Here is an 18,594-nt window from a genome sequence, read left to right as displayed (position 1 = left end):
CGCCGTTAAATATACGATCGACAGGATAATGCAGAAAGATAATGTTCGCGTAACTGATCGAGGTTATCGGAATGTGGAATTCGGCGCTTACTAGTACGATAAAGGAAGATATAGACTAATATAGAAGATTGTAGAATAGTTGAAATTCTCTAGACTATCTTTGTATTAGTTTGTTCTGATTATTAATCTTAAGCGGAGACAAGTCGTTCAGCCCGACATTACATCTATCTATCTATCTACCTATCTATATATATATACATATATCTATCTCTCTATCTCTCTATCTATATCTATATACATATGTATATTTCTCTCTCTCTTCTCTATATATATATATACATATATATCGCTCGTAGTTTCATGTGTATCGATCGCCCTACCACCACATGCTCCTTCACACGCACACACACGTACATATACAAGTATGCGACGCAGTATTGGGTGTCACAGAAGTAGCTAAACGTAAGCTAGCCCCGCGAGTTAATTCGCAAGTTGCCTGGTTTCGAGTTCTCGTTCGACGGGGTGCGAGAGGGTGAAAATGCGCCCCGAAGGCGGTGCCACGATGTAGCAATTGTGCAGGCGTGAGAAAAGGCAATAAACGTTGCGGCACTGACGCCCGGCGTGACCGGCCGCGGTGTCTAAGGTGAAATTATTATGATAGCTTCGCAGAGAGTCGCCAATTTCGCGATCCTCGTCACGGATACGGATGATCTCATTCTCGAAAATCAAAAGTAGCATTTTCCCCACTTACTATCCAATTTCTGTGTAGAAAAATATACGACGCTTAAGCTCGAACGAAAGAAGGAATACTCCAGTGAAAATTGTATTTACGGTCAAACACGACATTTCCTATCGCAGGATATACTTTTATGACAGACGAACAAATTTACCTACATAGAGTTATTGATATGACAGCGCTATTAATCAATAAAACATAAATATAATATTGCTAAGACGTCCGTGTTATTGGATTTACTACTTCCTCGCAAAACTTCTTAGACCGCTTCATTTTTAACTTTCAATCTTCGAGATCTGCGGTATATATTCGAAAAGATAACGTTCACTAGCGGCAAATGCGAATCTCATCAAAAAACGAGCGTTATCCCACACGATCCACGAATGCAACTAAGCACGCTCGTGATCGCGCGTGTAAAATCAACTTTCGAGGAAACGCCGAGGTTTCCCCGCCCGAAAGTCCCATAGGTGCATTACCGAGAAAAAACATTGAGCACTGATGGGTTGGACGGATGGCGAGGGCTTAGTTCACGCGATGAGAACAAAAGGGATTAGACTAAAAAAAAAAGAAGGAAAAACAGAACCGAAGATAAAAGAGAGAGAGATACCGAAGATCTCCGAGAGGAGAGAACTCCGAGGAATCGAGAGAAAACAGAGAAGCTGCGTAAGTTTTCCGAAGGGATCGATCAGTCGTGTAAGAAATCACACCGCGTGTAAGAAATTTCTAGAATAAAAACAGATACCGCATACAGGAGGAGGATAAATCGAGCTAGCGAGGCTAAGTGCCATGAGCGACTGAGAAAACGCGAACGAGACGATTAAAGCGAGTAATACGAACGAGAGAAAAATTCAAATTCGTGGCGAGAACTTCCACCATCCGAACGGCCCCACAAGATCCCTGCCCCCCCCCCCCCCCCCGCCCCCAGCCCCCGACCCCTTGGAGTGATGATACCTGGCCACCCTAAATTAATGCTACTCTATTTTTTTTTGTTTTCTCTCACTCTCTCACCACCCCACGTGTTCCCCGCTGTGCTCGCTCGCCCTGCTCGTCCGCAACCGAAAACGCTACGTGAAAAAGTACGTAGTGAAGTGTGTGATTGTCGCCATTAAAACGATCGGCAACATTATGTTGGTCACCTATCTCCTACAGTTCATGTTCGCTGTTATCGGGGTACAGCTGTTTAAGGTAAAGAGACATCCAGCCATCCACTTAGAAAGCTTACTAAGCGAACGAGATTGCGTTACCACGTTTCTCTCTGTCTGTCTCTCTATCTTTCTCTCTGCCTTCCCTTACCCTCCTTATTTTCTTTCTATCCTTTCTATCTCCCCCCGCCCCCTTGCACTCACGTTCACTTCCGTCGCCCCATAGGCGATGGTGGTAAATTTCCGGCAGAGCACCTCCCGGTGACCGAATTTTCCCAGCCGAAACACGGAGAACGACGGAAAATAGTGTGTAATAATCGTCACGCGGTGTCGTAAAATGTTAATTAATTATACAAGATGCTAAGCATTCTGTCTCTCAGATACAATTTTTATATAATATCAGATTACACGCTCGGTCACATTTTGTCGGGTAATTTTATCCGGAACATTATCAACTCGATTATCACATCGTATTATTCGGTGAAAAAAATGAGTACAAAAGAGAGTGTTATAACAATATTAATCTAACTGAAAATAATGACAGAAAATTAGCCCGTCTATTCTGTATTTTGCAATTTTGTAATTGCCAGCATCTTCCACAATTTTTCTTTGAATTAGACTTGAACAAAGGAAGCAGTTTCATAACGTCGCCTTTTTTTAAACACTTTTCTTGACATTTAAAAAAGACGAAAACACTCGGAAAGTTTGCCCAAGTCTGTTCCGAGAGTCCTCCTTTCCCACTCTAACTTCGTCCTAAACCGTACGAGGGAATGTATCAGCAGCAAGGCACGACATTTTACAGCGTCGAAGAGACTTCGAACACGTTGCGGAGCTTTTAACGCAATAACGTGGCGAATGATGTTACACAGACACGTTCCTACGAGGGGAAACTTCCTTTCCGAGAGGTTCCTTTCGCTGCGAAATTATCTCTACCCGATACGAGGGGTGTTATCTGATTATCTGCACGGTGTATCGATCATCGTGCTGTCGATCATTAATTATCGCGGTATCGCGCGCGATCCTGACGGCCGGAAGGACACGGAAACGATGACGGATTAGCCCGCGGATGCATACACGTGTGTGTGTGTCTCGTTGCTGCCGATATCTCTTTCTCTGTACGTCTCCCCCTTTTCAACACCCTCGAGCACGGTAACGCTGTTATTAACAATATAACGCTTTTAACCAAGAAAAACCAGGCGAGATTGTCGTGTAATTATACGTCGACGTGCAAACTATGTATATATACATATCTATACTTATATGTATATTTTTGTATATATATATGTATTTTTTTTATCCGTCACACAACCAACGATACGCATATCATATATCGCCATATATTGTCTCCTCCTTCCACCCGTTTAAAGATAGACACCCCCTTAACCAGGCATGCCAGTTTCGCTATATGTGAGAATGAAGCTTTAGTCGTAGTGCATGTTGGCCGTCCACGTGCACCGAAACCACGAGTTACACGTGATGACGTGACAGAACGAGGCGAACTTTAGCGGTATCCGATACGTGATGAAATAACGTCAATTAAATTATGGGCAAATTGTGTAATTAATAAATGAAAATGGATATTTATCATTAATACACGCTCTTCGCTGCTGTCAGTAAGTCACCGTGAATACTGATTTATTTCAAGTTTACGATTAACAAAAAATGTCGAGTTGTCTTTGTTAATATTTATGACGTGTCTCTTGATAAAAATTGTTGGACATACGTAACTCTGCAGTTTTATAACAATTTCGATCTTCTTCGCTTGAAAGCCGATTTAAATAACGACCTCTTTACGCCAGCGCGAAAGTGGATAATCGTTCGTCTCGCTTTGCCACGTCTAGACACCAGTTTTCTCCACGACTCACACGATTCCACGAGGAAGAATAGAGACTGTAAAGCTGAACTTAGGGCTTAGATGAAAGATAGATTGTTCGAGCAGCCGTAGAGAGATCACACAGATGTTCGCAAGACAGCGTTGTGTTTCATAGTCGCAAAGTATGAAATAGCACTAAAGTTACTCACATGTGGCTCGATCGGGACTCGAGACGCATTAGCGGGTAGCTCCCCTTAGATGTATACACACGACTTCCGCGTACTTTGCGCGAGACTCTGTCGACTTTGCTACATTCATATTCACGCGGAAGCGGAATGAGATTCGCGACGGCGCAGGCAGCTGATCCGATTATCCACGAGCGTTTTAAAATATCGATATCGCTCCGTCTTCGCAAAATTGATTCTATTGAAACTCCGAGTTTCGATTGAACGCGACGAACGAAGTGCCTGTCATTCCGCTTCCCCGAATAACGCTTATTAATGTGGCAAATAAGTCTGCTTGCATCGCGACGATGTAATCGCCAGCGGATATTCATCAGGGACTAAAGATACGCTCGTGGTTACGGTTCGCCCAACGTGTTGCATGGGACTTCGGATAACTTTTTTTTTTCTTTTCGGACGTCACGCGCGAACGGATACTTTGCCACGAGGCGACCAAGATGATTGCGGTGATAAATCGGATTTACAAGTCGCGGAGGTTTCACATTCCTGTCTATCTTGATCGCGAGTATGCGCACAGCTGTAGACAACCTGGCAAGGAACGTATCACAACTGTCCGGAATCAATTTGGTTCCCTCTTCAATACTTAGTTAATTACAAAGATCTAAGAGAAGCGAGCATCTCTTTTTATACGTGCCCGTTTCGAGACACTGTTTCACTTATTAAATGAGCATGTATAAAAAATTACGTGTCTCTTAGATTTTTGTGTTTAATAATATATTTTAAGGAGAATCAAATCCATTCCGAATAATTATGTTATGCCTCTTGTGAGATTCTCGTGGGTGATTCCACGAGGATATTATCTTGACCAAATACGAGTTATATTTTTATGGACGTTAGATATTGAAACTATGTTTAGGAGAAGCCAGGGTGCTCGATCTGACGAAGCCGTTTAATAAAATAATATATAGCGAGAAACGTATGACAGAAATATGATATTTCTGCAGTCAGATGTAACGGTCAGTTAAATATGATTTCTTAGGGAGACGAATAAATTTAGTACGAGACGGAGCACTGGCTCGTTGACGTTGAACGAAACATCTGAGACGCGTCACACACGTTGATACCATTTAGCATATATTCGTAAATATTTCGCGCTCATAAATCTGTTGTCTCAAATTTTATCGTCTGTTTGTTAAAATTAATGCATATGTATCGAAACGTTCTTGCTGCGAGGATGGGAACCGAGAGAATTAAGTTACCAAAGCATGGAAAAAATTTTCTAACAAGTTAATATCGCAGCAGATAGTTATATAAAATTAACGGCCTATTAAAGAATTTTTTAATAATCATTAAAGGGGAAGAGGGTAACATTATTGTAAGTCAATTAAATTTGTCGGCGTTTTCTCAGGCAACATAAGCGTCGCTTGACGATGGATGAATATTTTTATGTCGCTCATAATAATCGTCTATTCTGTAAGCTGCAGGAACGTTTTTATATAAATACTCTCACGTGCAAACATCGCTTTTTATCAATGTATGCAAAAAGAGATACGTGAAGCACGATATCTGAGTCAGGAGACACGACGCAGAAGAAGAGAAATTAACGGTAAAATAACGAGATAGGAGAACAGAAGATATATATGTCGCGAATACGACGATAGTGCTGCTTCTGCACGAGCCGCGACACGTACGACGCCTGTGCTTTTTTACTTGCAAGCAATTATGGATTACAAAAAGAAGGAAGGAGGCAGAGAGGAGAGAGGGGCAGGGAGGGAGGGGCAGTCACAAAATCGTCAGCTACACGCTGTTGTCAGCGGGGGATGGGTGGGCTGCGTTGTTGTTTCAATCTGTTTCGTTATTTTGGCCCGCACCAGCTCGTGTTACGTAGGTGTCAATTAGTACAATTTGGCGCGTCACGGTGGCCCATTGTTCGTGCTTTTTTCCCATGTCGTGTCCGAGCCCATGCGAGCGCGCCATGTCGACGGATAATGGAGCGGTCACGTAGACGCGACGATTTCATCGGGAGCATTACAGGGCGAACATTACACGCGTGCGTCTATAAACTTGCGGCTCTTTAAACCGTTGAGGTGCAATAATAGCGCCCGCTGAAAATACACCTCCGCCACGTTTCCGAACATCTCTTTCGGAAAATGACACATTATCTCCAATAAATTGTTACATTACTACGTGAATTCATCCGAGATTTTACGATAAAGTTATATAGAATTGATATTTTACGTTTCTTCGCACTGTTATATGATTGATATTTATAAATCTACGATGTGATTCCAATCGTATTTCTTGTCAATTGTTAAACGAGAGATATAAAAATTAAACTTGCTCTCTTTCTCTCTCTCTCTCCGGCATTCAAAATCTTTCCGTAGCGTCAGCATTGGTTGAGAACTACGTGCGAGACGTTGTACTTTAGTGAAATTTTTGATACCGAGTGAAACGCACAAGCGACGAGGACGGAGATTGCGCATTAATTTGCGCAAACGCAGAAATTCGGAAGACTGGGGAGGGTGTTCCTCGCAATTATTGCACCGTCTCGCTCTGTCCACATGGTCGCGGCGCAGGTTTCAAGGCGAGGGGGGGCGAAGGACCCATTCATCGACACCTCTCCCTCAGCGTGCTTATGCACTCAATGTCCATGTACCACCAAGCGCGACGAAACGCTTATACGTGGACGTGATCGCGAAATCGTCGAGAAACCCCACGCATCGCTCCGTACCTTGTTGTACATATGTATGCACGTGCCGACGAGGAATGTTCCTTTTTTTTTTCCGTACCACGTTTTGCCTCACGTTAACACCCTCTTACTTTGCTCGATCACGTCTCGTTGTTGCTGCCGCTGACAATGCTACCGCAAGAATGGCCGATTCACAGCTGATGTGTAACCCGTCATGCTGGCGATCTTTGAGATTTTAATCCCACGCGGAGGATCAATCGCGACGAGTCCAGAGATATCGAGGCTCTCTTGGAGCGAAATCGAATTTTACGATGATAACAATTAAACATTGAAGCATATGACTGTGAATTGTATTTCCCATTTGATGATCGATTATAAATAACAGATGATAAATTATTTGCGCGAAGAGTAATTGTTTAGCCCGGCGAATGGCATGATATTGAATTTCAAGAACGCTAGCGTGTCGTCCGCAGCTTTAACATGTTGCGTAAAATTCTAGTCCCGTATTAACGGACACGTTAACGGCGATCGAAATTGATGGACTTCTTGTATTGTGTAGGGCAAGTTTTTCTTTTGTACCGATGCATCGAAAATGACAGAGGTCGAGTGCCAGTAAGTTCCGATTACGTTATAAATTACTAAAACAATTCAATTTCGTTTAATTGCAAGTCTAAGAATTGCGACGCGAAAGCTATACATATCTCTGAAAATTGTCAGTGATCTTGAGCATATAATATAATGTGCTGACAAGAGAGCATATTCAATTTAACATTTATATTATTTATATTAAACGTAACAAAGAGAAAAGTTTTGTAACCAAGTTTCTCATTAATTCACGGACAATTGAAAGATTTGAATAGACCACACATTCAGAATTTGGTGCAAGAAACTCTCCTTTCCAGGGGTACTTATTTGGAATTCGAAGATGGTAATATTAACAGGCCGGCCGTACAACTGAGAGACTGGAAACAGCACCGTTTTCATTTCGATAACGTTGCCAAGGCGATGTTGACCCTTTTTACGGTCTCGACTTTCGAAGGTTGGCCGTCGTAAGTATATCTTGCATTGCATTCGCGAGGAACGTTGTTTCACGATTTCTCTCGATCGAGATACATTAAATACATTAAATGCAGCACAAAAGGCTACTTATGCAAACTTTGCTTTTACAGCAATCTCAATGTCGATACAAAAAGTTTCCATTAAGTTTCTTGTATCTTTCTTTTCCTCGTTACTCTCTCAGATCTTTTTGTTCTTTGCGTCAACAAGTATCCTATCTTTTATACATTATTTCAATAAATGTGTAATTTTGTTAGCAATATTAAGAAAATGGATAAGTAGATACTGCAGATCTAGAAACGCAAGATGCCAAATAGTTAACGCCGTCTCTCGTGTCTGCTAACAGACTGTTAGAGTGGTCGATCGACTCGAACCAAGAAGATCGTGGACCAATTCATAATTTTCGGCCAATAGTGGCCACCTACTACATTATCTACATCATCATCATCGCGTTCTTCATGGTGAACATCTTCGTCGGTTTCGTTATTGTCACCTTCCAGAACGAGGGCGAGCAAGAGTACAAAAACTGCGAGCTTGATAAAAATCAGGTGAATCGCGCGAGTGTTAAATTAATAGTTTAATTATGTTCAAATTGTGATAGCACTAATACCGCGTCGAGATCATGCATGACCCTAAGAACACTCCCATTTTCAGTAAACCCTAAAAAAACGAGCGCTTCGAAAAATAAAGTTGAAAATTATGGGAACAAAGTATTGCGATATAATTTCGTTATCATTTTTTACGGCAATAAAATGTTTGGAACTAAGATATTTTGGGGTCACACGAGGATCCTATTGTAACGTCACGATGGGTTAACAGTCGCTTCTTTCTACAGAGAAATTGCATCGAGTTCGCGCTGAAAGCTAAGCCAGTGCGCCGATACATACCGAAGCATCGAATACAGTACAAAGTCTGGTGGTTCGTCACCTCCCAGCCATTCGAGTACACGATATTCACGTTAATTATGATCAACACCGTGACGCTCGCGATGAAATTTTATCGGCAGCCGCAGCTCTACACGGATGTCCTGGACGTACTCAACATGATCTTCACCGCCGTGTTCGCCCTCGAGTTTGTGTTTAAGTTGGCCGCATTTCGATTTAAGGTGCAGACTCGTCTAGATCCTATGCGTATACCGTAATCGTTTCTTACGTTTCATATCTGTTCGAAATACTTTTTATTTAATTTCACCTCGTGCCAGCGTTAATTATGCTCATAAGCGAGCTCGTTTATTAATTTGCAGAATTACTTCGGCGATGCGTGGAACGTATTCGACTTTATTATCGTGCTCGGAAGTTTCATCGATATCGTTTATTCGGAAGTTAACGTGAGTATCCGTTGCGCTCGACTTTGATCGAGCACCCGAGGCAATATTCGCAATTATATTTAAGAGGCGGAAGTAAAACTGCCGCTAAACCATTTTGTCATCTTTGCAGCCTGGATCCACTTCCATCATTTCCATCAATTTCTTCAGGCTGTTTCGTGTGATGAGATTGGTTAAACTACTAAGCAGAGGAGAAGGCATCCGAACGCTTTTATGGACGTTTATCAAGTCCTTTCAAGCTCTGCCCTATGTCGCCCTTCTCATTATAATGCTCTTTTTCATTTACGCTGTGATAGGCATGCAAGTAAGCAACGTCGATCGATGGGAAAACGCGCGTTTCAAGCACATAAACGACGGTGATTTAAACGAGGGCTCCTTTTCAGGTCTTCGGGAAGATCGCGATAGACGATGAAACGGCGATAGATCGTAATAACAATTTCCAGACCTTTCCACAAGCCGTGTTGGTTCTGTTCAGATCGGCGACAGGTATGTACATTTTATCTTATTTAAAATATTTGATATTGAAAGATGAAAATATTACGATCGATCAAACTTTCGGATTAGTTTTTGCTTGGTAATAGATGTAGAAATGGAATGTTCGATAAAAATTATAAGATTTAAAATACAATTGTAAGATATTGTATAATTAGATCATCGAGGGTAATATCATTGAAAAAAATCTTGATTGCTCAAATGTTTGCGACCGTAGGAGAGGCATGGCAAGAAATAATGATGGCTTGTTCATCGAGCAAGAAATGTGAGTCTAACAGCGACGAAGACAACAAAGAGACTGGCTGCGGATCAGACATTGCATTTCCTTACTTCATATCTTTCTATGTGCTCTGTTCGTTTCTTGTAAGTGCATCTCGCGTTATTTTTGTTTGATCATTTAGATCGTCGATAGATAAAAGCCTCTAAATTTAATGTGCCTATCTCGCGGAAAACAGATTATCAACCTGTTCGTCGCCGTTATCATGGACAACTTCGACTACTTGACGAGAGATTGGTCGATTCTCGGCCCGCACCACTTGGACGAGTTTATTCGCCTGTGGTCCGAGTACGATCCCGATGCCAAGGGGCGAATTAAACATCTCGATGTGGTAACGTTACTAAGGAAAATATCACCGCCCTTGGGTTTCGGGAAGCTGTGTCCCCATAGAGTAGCCTGCAAGGTTAGTAAACGACTCTCTAATAATATAATTGCAGATTTTAACAGAGACTTTTATCACATTCGTATTTCACGAAGAAATAAAGCGAATTGTTGCGTAATCTAAAGTGAAATTCATATTAATGGAATCGCCCCTAATATCGGAATTAAAAATCCAGAGACTCGTCTCGATGAACATGCCGCTGAACAGCGACGGCACCGTATTGTTCAACGCGACTTTGTTCGCCGTCGTAAGGACGTCGCTGAGAATCAAGACGGAGGGCAACATTGACGACGCGAACTCCGAACTCAGGGCGGTGATCAAAAAGATCTGGAAGAGGACTAGTTCGAAACTTCTAGATCAAGTCGTACCACCGCCCGGAGGTAACTGTTCGTTCATCGTAAAATTTGTTTTCCTTCGCGGAATTAAATTTACACTTCGAATCGATCCTTCCAGTGGACGACGAGGTGACGGTCGGCAAGTTTTACGCGACCTTCCTCATTCAGGACTATTTCCGTCGATTCAAGAAACGCAAGGAACAGGAAATGAAGGACGGCGATAGAGATTGTCACAACACTGTGACCCTTCAAGTGAGTCGTTTTAAAAGTTTCGAAGGAAATGTGTTTAGAATTTAGTAACTTAGAATCATGCTTGGATTATTCATTGCATATTGCAACTTTAATTTAAAAGGCCGGGTTGAGAACGTTACACGAAGCAGGCCCTGAATTAAAACGCGCGATTTCCGGTAACTTGGAAGAACTTCTCGACGACAATCCGGAACCTATGCACAGAGTAAGATCAGCGAGCGTGTCATCCCGATAAGCTCATTGAGTAATGAATAATAATAATTTCATAATATTTTCAGAGAAACCACTCGCTCTTTGGAAGCGTATGGTCCAGCATGCGAAAAGGACCGCACGGCTTCCACAGGGCGAAGTCGCTAAAGGTCAACTCCGCCGCTGCGAAGGCACGTAACGTTTTCACGTAGGATTCTCTCCTGTCGATGGCGTTCTAATCGAGAACTATCTTACAGGCTTCCCCGACCAATTCCATAGATTTTCTACCGTATGCCTCGTTACGGAGGACCGCCGTCGCGGATGTCACCAAGCAAATCGCTCACCAAATTGTGCCAAATATAGCGGGGTAATTATTTAGCGTATTTTTAATTGACATAAATTATGGAAAAATGTCAGAAAACTAATTTCTTCGATAATTTTTCTTTACATTTCCGAATATTCTTATCTTATCGAATTCTTTTGAAAGATAATTTGCAAAATTTGTTAAATGTTTAAAATAAACATTTTATATCTTTAAAACTTTCTTATCTATTCGATCGTGAATACTAAAATTCAGGTTTGTGATACCAAAGTCTTAGAGCAACACAAAACTGCTCCACAGCAAAGATGCCCTACGGCTATACTTGAACAAACTGCATTAAGGAAAAAGAAATATTTCTCTTACAAGTTTCCCCAAAATATCTCACGAGCAGCTATTGCTTACATTTTCTCTAGTGCTTTTGATAAAATTGTGCTAGTCCAACTGTGTCAGTCAACTAATTAATAATTTATATATTGACGCGTGAAAAAATGATCATACAGTGGTCTAAGCGACGGCGCGATGAACCAGACGGGAACCGACCTGCGACTGACAGTCGAAGAGAATATTCCTCTGAGACCGCTCGCTGCCTTTGGCAATCCGGCGCAACAGACGTCTTACAAAGTGGTCGAGTAAGTACAGAACGCGTACAGAGCGAGCGAGCGATAAATTGCGGCGAGTGTCCTGTTTCTGTTAGACCATCATGTCTCGTCCGTGTGTAATCGATAGTTATTATTTCCTACAACGATCGTTTTCTCTCTTTCTCTCGGTATATCACGTCACAGTGCATGGAGGACGCTCATCAGTTTGATTTTTTAATTGGCTCATTATATGTGACGTAATCTAAATTCATACGGAGAAGGAAGAACGCTGCGGATGCGTCACTTTTATTTGATTACTTTTTTTTTAATTATAAACGCGCGCGAGACAACTTGTATAGATCAACAAGAAAATAGACGAAACGCGATTGATCGATGACCACGGTTTCTGGACCTTTCGATACTTTTATGCGAATTCTGGCTAAATTTTCCTTCCTACACTTGCAACAAGTTATTTGTTTCGCCTCTTAGAGCGGGTCGAGTCGTATCATCTCTCATTATCCCTTTCGCTTTTCTGTTTACTATCGTACCGTTTCAGTGGATCGGGTAGCGGTAACTATCTCCATCCCAATAGCGAATATGGTAAGACAAGTTAGGGCGATCAGTAGCTGGCTTTCCATCATTTTATTTCTGTTGATTCGCATTGCTTGCTCTGCGCGGCTGCATGTGTCTTTCACTCGAATCACGCCTCGAGGATCCCGTTCAACTGCGTTTTCACAAGAAATGATGTTCACGTAAAAGTTGGTTAAACGGGAGTCAATTTGCAAAGCTACGAGGATAATCAGGCGCGCGGGTCGCACACGCATTTCTCGAGATGCAAGAAGAATGCATTTGGGTCCCACGTGTGGTAACTTATGCCCGGCTGATCGCATGTTGTTTGTACTACTACTAATTGTAGATTATCGCTATATTGATAATGCTTGTTTAAGCACCGCCGAACGCCTCGAGAAAAACATGGCTTAGAGAGGCCAACTTACAAAAAATGCTAATTTTTAAATTCTTCGAAATCTTGAATAACTACATTCGTTATCGGAAAGTGAAACAAATAATAAATGAGAGGTCCGGAACGAGAAGAGGGAAAAAGCTTTCCCACATTAGAGAGACAATCGTTATTTATCATCCGAAAATGAAGAAACTTGTACGAAATCTAACGTTTCTATTTCTATCAGACGGCAATTGTTGTCTGCGCCCCATTTGAGACTCTCGTTTTGGGGCGATCCTCGTTACTTTAAGTAAAATGTCCCGACGAGGCTTTCGGAGGTGCGTGTATCTGCCATGCGTACACGCATTAACGTACTAAGAACGGCCGTTACGCTTTTCTTTTCCTCCCTCGCCGTCCTACCCCGCGTGTGCGTGTGCACGCTCGTGCAGTCTTCAGGACGGAATCGAGCGGCAGTTGACGCCACCCACGCCTCCGCCGCGACGGAACCCACCGTCCTCGTCCACCGGCACCCCGAGCACCGGCACCGCCGTGCACACCCCCGTCGCTGCAGCGGCAGCAACGGCAGCGACGACAGCCACCGCAGCAACCGCAGCAGCATCCGCGGCGGCCGGGACGACGAGCGGGTCGAGCGTCGCGACGACGACGATCACCGCGTCGTGCACCACGAGCGCGAACACCTCGACCACCGCGACCTCAAGCCCCGCTTCCTCGTCAAACGGGACGAACTGTTATTATACCTACGCGTCGCGGGGCTGCTGCGTCGATTGCGCAGCCTGGAGCAATCACGGTACGGGAACGCCGGTTCAGTCAGTCGCAAAGACTCGGTCCTGTCGCTGTGCTGGCATTGAAGAGATCATTCACCTTTTCGTCTCACTTTTCAATAAACTCATTTACTTATAACTCATTTCACTTATCTAACAAAATCAGATTCTCTTGGGCATTTAACATGACCATTTCTATAATAGATAAAACAAATCATGAAGAAAATGGAAAACGAATCTGCGAAATTATAGAAAGATGAGATGATAAACGGTTAACAATAGAACCAACGAAATTGACGCAGTGTATTAAATCAAGATTACACTTATATGCCGCTCGTTTTAGCTTCTTGTTCTTTCTTAACTATATTCGACAAAATCTCATCGCGCTCGCCAGCACAACAAGACTGACCTACGAAAAATAGACGCGATTAGGCTTATGCCCCATTGATAAAACGTCCCCGTGTCCTCGCACGCAGCCCTAGATTGTGACGATGACACGTCAACCGGAAGCGGATCGAGCGATTCCGGCAGGTGGAATCCGCACTCGGAGGGTGGTGTGGCACGCGGCACGACGGGGAAACCCCATGTCACCGTGCTGGGCGGCCGGTCGTCGAAGCGCCGGGACAAGGCCCGTCGCGATGCTGCGACCGCCGGTGGCAAGTCGGCTCCGGCGAGTTTCCGGTCGCGGGATGCAGCCGCTGCAGCCACCACAGCGGGATCCGCGACCGGTGCCGCTACGTCGTCGGGCCCCGGCGCTCGCACCGTCGCCAATGGCCTTAAAATGGCACAGAACCAGGCGATCGCCGTGGCCGGCTTCCTCGCCGACGTCGACTCGCGACAATGGCGCGTCTGCGCCTCCTGCTTGTCGCACCGAGCGTCGTCCTACCACGGCAGAGGTGACTAAAGCACGCGAATGAATCCTTTGCGATCGTATACTGGAGACATACCGCGGCACATTATTTTTCCAAATCGAAATAATTTACAAATTTATGTGTTTTATCATAATATACTATTCGAAATCCTATCAAACAACTGATAAAATGTCAATATGTGATACTGTGATTGTATAATTGTGTCTTGTTATGAGATTTATCGTTCGAGGTAAACGGAAAAATTACAACGCTCTTATAATTCATAACTCTATTTGTTTCTAAATTTGGAAAATAATGCAATAACTATGTACGAAATTTATCTTGTTGATAATATTTTGGCAAAGTCAGAATAAAAGTTAAATGTCTGATACTTAAAACAGAACTATCGATCGCAAAGGATTGGTATCAGTAAAGTACGAGCAACAATTCTCTTATTTCGTTATGTTTAGGATTTTAAATTCATTTTCTTGAATTACACATTCACGCTTTAATTTTCTCTGCCATTCTTCTTAATAATTTAAAAAAAAATTCTATAGTTTTCATCAAAGCACAGAATTATTATATATTATTTAATTTCTAATCAAAGAATAAGTTTAACAACCAAATTTTGCTTTGACGTAAGATAATTAAAGCACATGAAATAATTTCATCGAATGAAAATCGAATGAACCTGACACGTAAAATCCATTTAGAAAATCAGACAGTTTGACGAGTATAAGGTACAATCATTTTTCATTCGAACAACCCCTGCACAATGAACTCTCCCGAGAGGGATCGGCACAAAGAAGATACGAAGAGAGACGTGGATATGAAGCAAAGTGTTGCTCAGGTGGTTAGGTCAACCGCTGCTCGAAGCACGCGCTCTGTCAGCTTTCGAACTAACATTCCTAACAGTCTTGTTATCTTTACGCTTTATTCTTAACTGCAATTCGATTTATACACCTAACACCAGTAATCTCGCGAAGCTTGAGAGAAGCACTCGTATGTCACTAAACCAATTTGTGTACGCTATGCTCGCTAACGCATAAAGGCCTTTCGGCAAAAGCGAATCGAAAGCTATAAGGAAGCAGGGCGTGATTGATTCGAGCTAACACTCTGACGCCTCTCCTCGTTCGTCAGTTTCCTGGGCCAGAGAGAGTAACGGAAGCGTCGGCGCAGAGCGCCTGTCCCACAGTATGCCCGGCAGTCCTGCGGACCGGAAGCCGAACTTCGAGGTCATTGGGAGCGCGGAGAGTCTCGTCGGTCGGGTGAGTTTCAGAATAAGGAGTAACTTGGATGAAGAAGATATAAAAAATGATAAATGATAATATTTTGCTTCAACCTTCCGATATAATATCCGCGTCGCATCGTACACTTTTCAGGTCCTGGTGGAGCAAGGTTTGGGTAAATTCTGCGATCCGGATTTCGTACGGTATACGTCGCGCGAGATGCAGGAGGCGCTGGACATGACGCGCGAGGAGATGGACCAGGCCGCTCACCAGCTGCTCCTGCAGGAGCGACGAGGTCAGCCGTTGTCTTACCAGCTACAAGGCGCGGAGCAGCAACAGCTGCAGCCATGGAGTAGCCAGCAACAGACCACGACCGGCATCGGTTACCAACCGTTGCAGGAGCAGCCACCGAGTCAGCCAGTCTATCGCCCGCTGCATTCTTCCAGCTACCGTCGCGGCAGTAATCGGCAGCAGCAGCAGCAGCAGCAGCAACAGCCGCAGCAGCAGCCGCAGCAACAGCAGCCACCGCAGCAGCCGCAGCAGCAGCCGCAGCAACAACAACAACAGCGACAACCGCCGTCCTAGCAGGACGAGAAGCTCACCGCGACGCAAACATCGTCCACGTAACCCGAAAACTCCTACTCCCTCTTACCGGGAGTAGTCGTCAAAGAACCGAGATCAGTTAACATGAAGTAACTGCAATGAATCACCGACCTCTGATCTGAATCGATCGCGCGAGTTCGATGGATTCAGACCGCGTTCAGGGTTCGAACGCCGTTGTTGTTGTTGCCTGAAGAGCACGAGGACGCTTTATAAACTGTTCTGAATATGTATAGCTGTAGTTAGATACGGATCGAGAGACAAAATGCAGGTGTAGTCTAGAGGAGGGAAAAGGGAGCGAAGTCGTGACGAAGGGCGACCGCTCGACGTCGAGATGTCCATCCCGTGGTGGACACAAATGAACGCGTATTTTCGTTCAAGCGAATATTTTCTAACCGAGCGCGGGTGTTCATCCGGCACTTTCGAGTCACGCGAGTCGCTCGCGATTCCTAACTTGGCACGGATATCTCGGGCGAGATGCGTGCAAGTTACGATCGCGCGGAGCAAGTTGCGGTTCGTTTAGGCACAGGAATATATAGACTTTTAAGATGTATTTTCGCCGCGACGGAGGATCAGGATGATCGGGAGTCGTCGCGGCGCGGAGCTTAATTTTTTCACCGTCGAACGACCGCGAGATTAAAATAATCGACGGAGTATCCCGGGACCTGGGCTCCCGACGGAATTGAGTTTACTTCTCTAGAAACACTTCTAGAGATTTGCCATTGTTCCCGTTTAACGTTGATCTCCGTTTTCTGTTCGATTCGCCTTGACTAAGGGCGATACGGCGAACGCCATGTGCAGAAAATAGACGAATTAAAATGAAAGAAATAGCAAGAAACTGCAAAGTTTTCTTTATCAATTTCAGCGATTGGTTAAAAATTTTTTGAAATAATACTTCATCTGCGTAAAAAGCGTCTAATTGGGAGCAATTAAATGGAAATTCCGAAAGTAATTCCCTCCTCAGAATTTTAAGATATATTATATACTGAAGTAAATTCCCCCCGTACAGTATTAATGTTAAAAAAGATACAGAAACCGAGAAACATACGAAATTGTCAATTTTTGAAACTTTTCAGGTGAAAGGTAAAAAGAAGTTGAATCTTATAAAAATAGATTTCTCTCAATGATCTTAATTCGTCTATTTTTACAGCGATCTGATATTTTCTTTTACAAGACTCATCACCTATTTTAACTCTTTACGACGCTTTATAGAATATTTATTATTATCTTGTAAGAGCGTATTCTGACGTAATAACTTTTTATCAATTAACCATAATTTCCTATTGGACGGTAAAAATCTCTCTTCTATACACGGGGAGAATTTTCTTTTAAAATTTATCCTGAAAATGTTATAATCGTGGGGCAACGCGGCATTTTAAAGAATTTTATGAGAGTTTTCTGAAATTTTACCATGCATTTCACTAGTCATTATACTATATATACATTTTACTAGTAAAATGTATAGTAAAATTTCAAAAAACTCTCATAAGGTTCTTCAAAATTTCACGTTGTCCCACAATCGCAAGATATTCAAGATAAATTTGAAGAGAAAATTCTCTCTGTGTACAGACGCACGAGGAAGATGGATAAAAATGCTAAAATAAAAAGTTGGGGTCGTAAGGGGTTAAAGGAGGATGAGAAACACGTCGGCGGACGATCGTTCTTATTGTTCTCATTATTGATTACTCTCGTTGTCCTTGTTCCGATGATTACCGGTTACTAGCACGATAATTATAACTCATGATTCATACGTATATAAATTCTAGATGAAATAACAAGTGCCTAAGTATCTATAACTTCTTTCGGACCAGAGAAAGATTTTTATCAACTTAGACAAAGTAAACGACTATTATTGCGAATTATTATTGCGCGAGGAGAGAGAGAGAGCTGCGAATCGAGTGTGTTGTACACTACTGGCGATATGTTGTGACGATATATAGATATTATTATTCGTATTTGTAATTGTGTACATAACACCGTTGCGCGCGTATATTTCCGCTGAGATGCGTGAGGATGAATGGCCGATAAACTAGCGCTGCGAGAGATTCGAGATTAGTATATTAATATAAATATATATAAATATATATTATATATCTCTAGATGGCAATCTCTATACAAATGAGAGTAATGGGGAGGGCGAGGCGGGGACGTAACGGGGACAGGGGTAAGCAGGTGGAGCGTACGCGCAACATTTTCCTCTCGGGAAAACGCGGTCGCGCGATGTACGGTTTTTATTATGTAAAGTGTAAACTCGGACGTGACGACGATCGGATATGCAAAGATCTGAATCACGAATCTCTTTCTCTCTCTATCTCAATCCACGATTACACCCACTCAAGTGCATGCTCAACGATATGGAGAGCCACTTCATAGATATTCCCGACAGTCTCATCTCCGGGGGACGCGCGCCGCTTACGAGAGATTTA

General features: G+C 43.1%; 1 protein-coding gene across 2 annotated transcripts in view; it reads left to right on the top strand.

The window, feature by feature from the left end:
- LOC105568891 (muscle calcium channel subunit alpha-1) overlaps positions 1-17,534 on the top strand; it is a 41,174-nt gene extending 23,640 nt beyond the window's left edge. For both annotated transcript variants that reach the window (XM_012024908.1, XM_012024909.1), the window contains 18 exons: positions 7,122-7,174; positions 7,465-7,611; positions 7,965-8,166; positions 8,454-8,723; positions 8,862-8,945; positions 9,055-9,246; positions 9,326-9,428; positions 9,652-9,797; positions 9,890-10,114; positions 10,269-10,473; positions 10,547-10,680; positions 10,781-10,882; positions 10,956-11,057; positions 11,124-11,233; positions 11,689-11,817; positions 12,323-12,366; positions 15,480-15,607; positions 15,722-17,534. In XM_012024908.1, the coding sequence (XP_011880298.1) occupies positions 7,122-7,174; positions 7,465-7,611; positions 7,965-8,166; positions 8,454-8,723; positions 8,862-8,945; positions 9,055-9,246; positions 9,326-9,428; positions 9,652-9,797; positions 9,890-10,114; positions 10,269-10,473; positions 10,547-10,680; positions 10,781-10,882; positions 10,956-11,057; positions 11,124-11,233; positions 11,689-11,817; positions 12,323-12,366; positions 15,480-15,607; positions 15,722-16,153 (2,808 nt within the window). In that variant the 3' untranslated portion in view covers positions 16,154-17,534. The remainder of the gene's footprint in view (positions 1-7,121; positions 7,175-7,464; positions 7,612-7,964; positions 8,167-8,453; positions 8,724-8,861; positions 8,946-9,054; positions 9,247-9,325; positions 9,429-9,651; positions 9,798-9,889; positions 10,115-10,268; positions 10,474-10,546; positions 10,681-10,780; positions 10,883-10,955; positions 11,058-11,123; positions 11,234-11,688; positions 11,818-12,322; positions 12,367-15,479; positions 15,608-15,721) is intronic.
- The last annotated feature ends 1,060 nt before the right edge of the window (positions 17,535-18,594 follow it).

Source organism: Vollenhovia emeryi, unplaced genomic scaffold (assembly GCF_000949405.1).
Source record: "Vollenhovia emeryi isolate VEMERY1.0 unplaced genomic scaffold, V.emery_V1.0 DF939127.1, whole genome shotgun sequence".
NCBI classification, from domain to species: domain Eukaryota; kingdom Metazoa; phylum Arthropoda; class Insecta; order Hymenoptera; family Formicidae; genus Vollenhovia; species Vollenhovia emeryi.
This window is presented reverse-complemented; position numbering and strand designations above follow the sequence as displayed.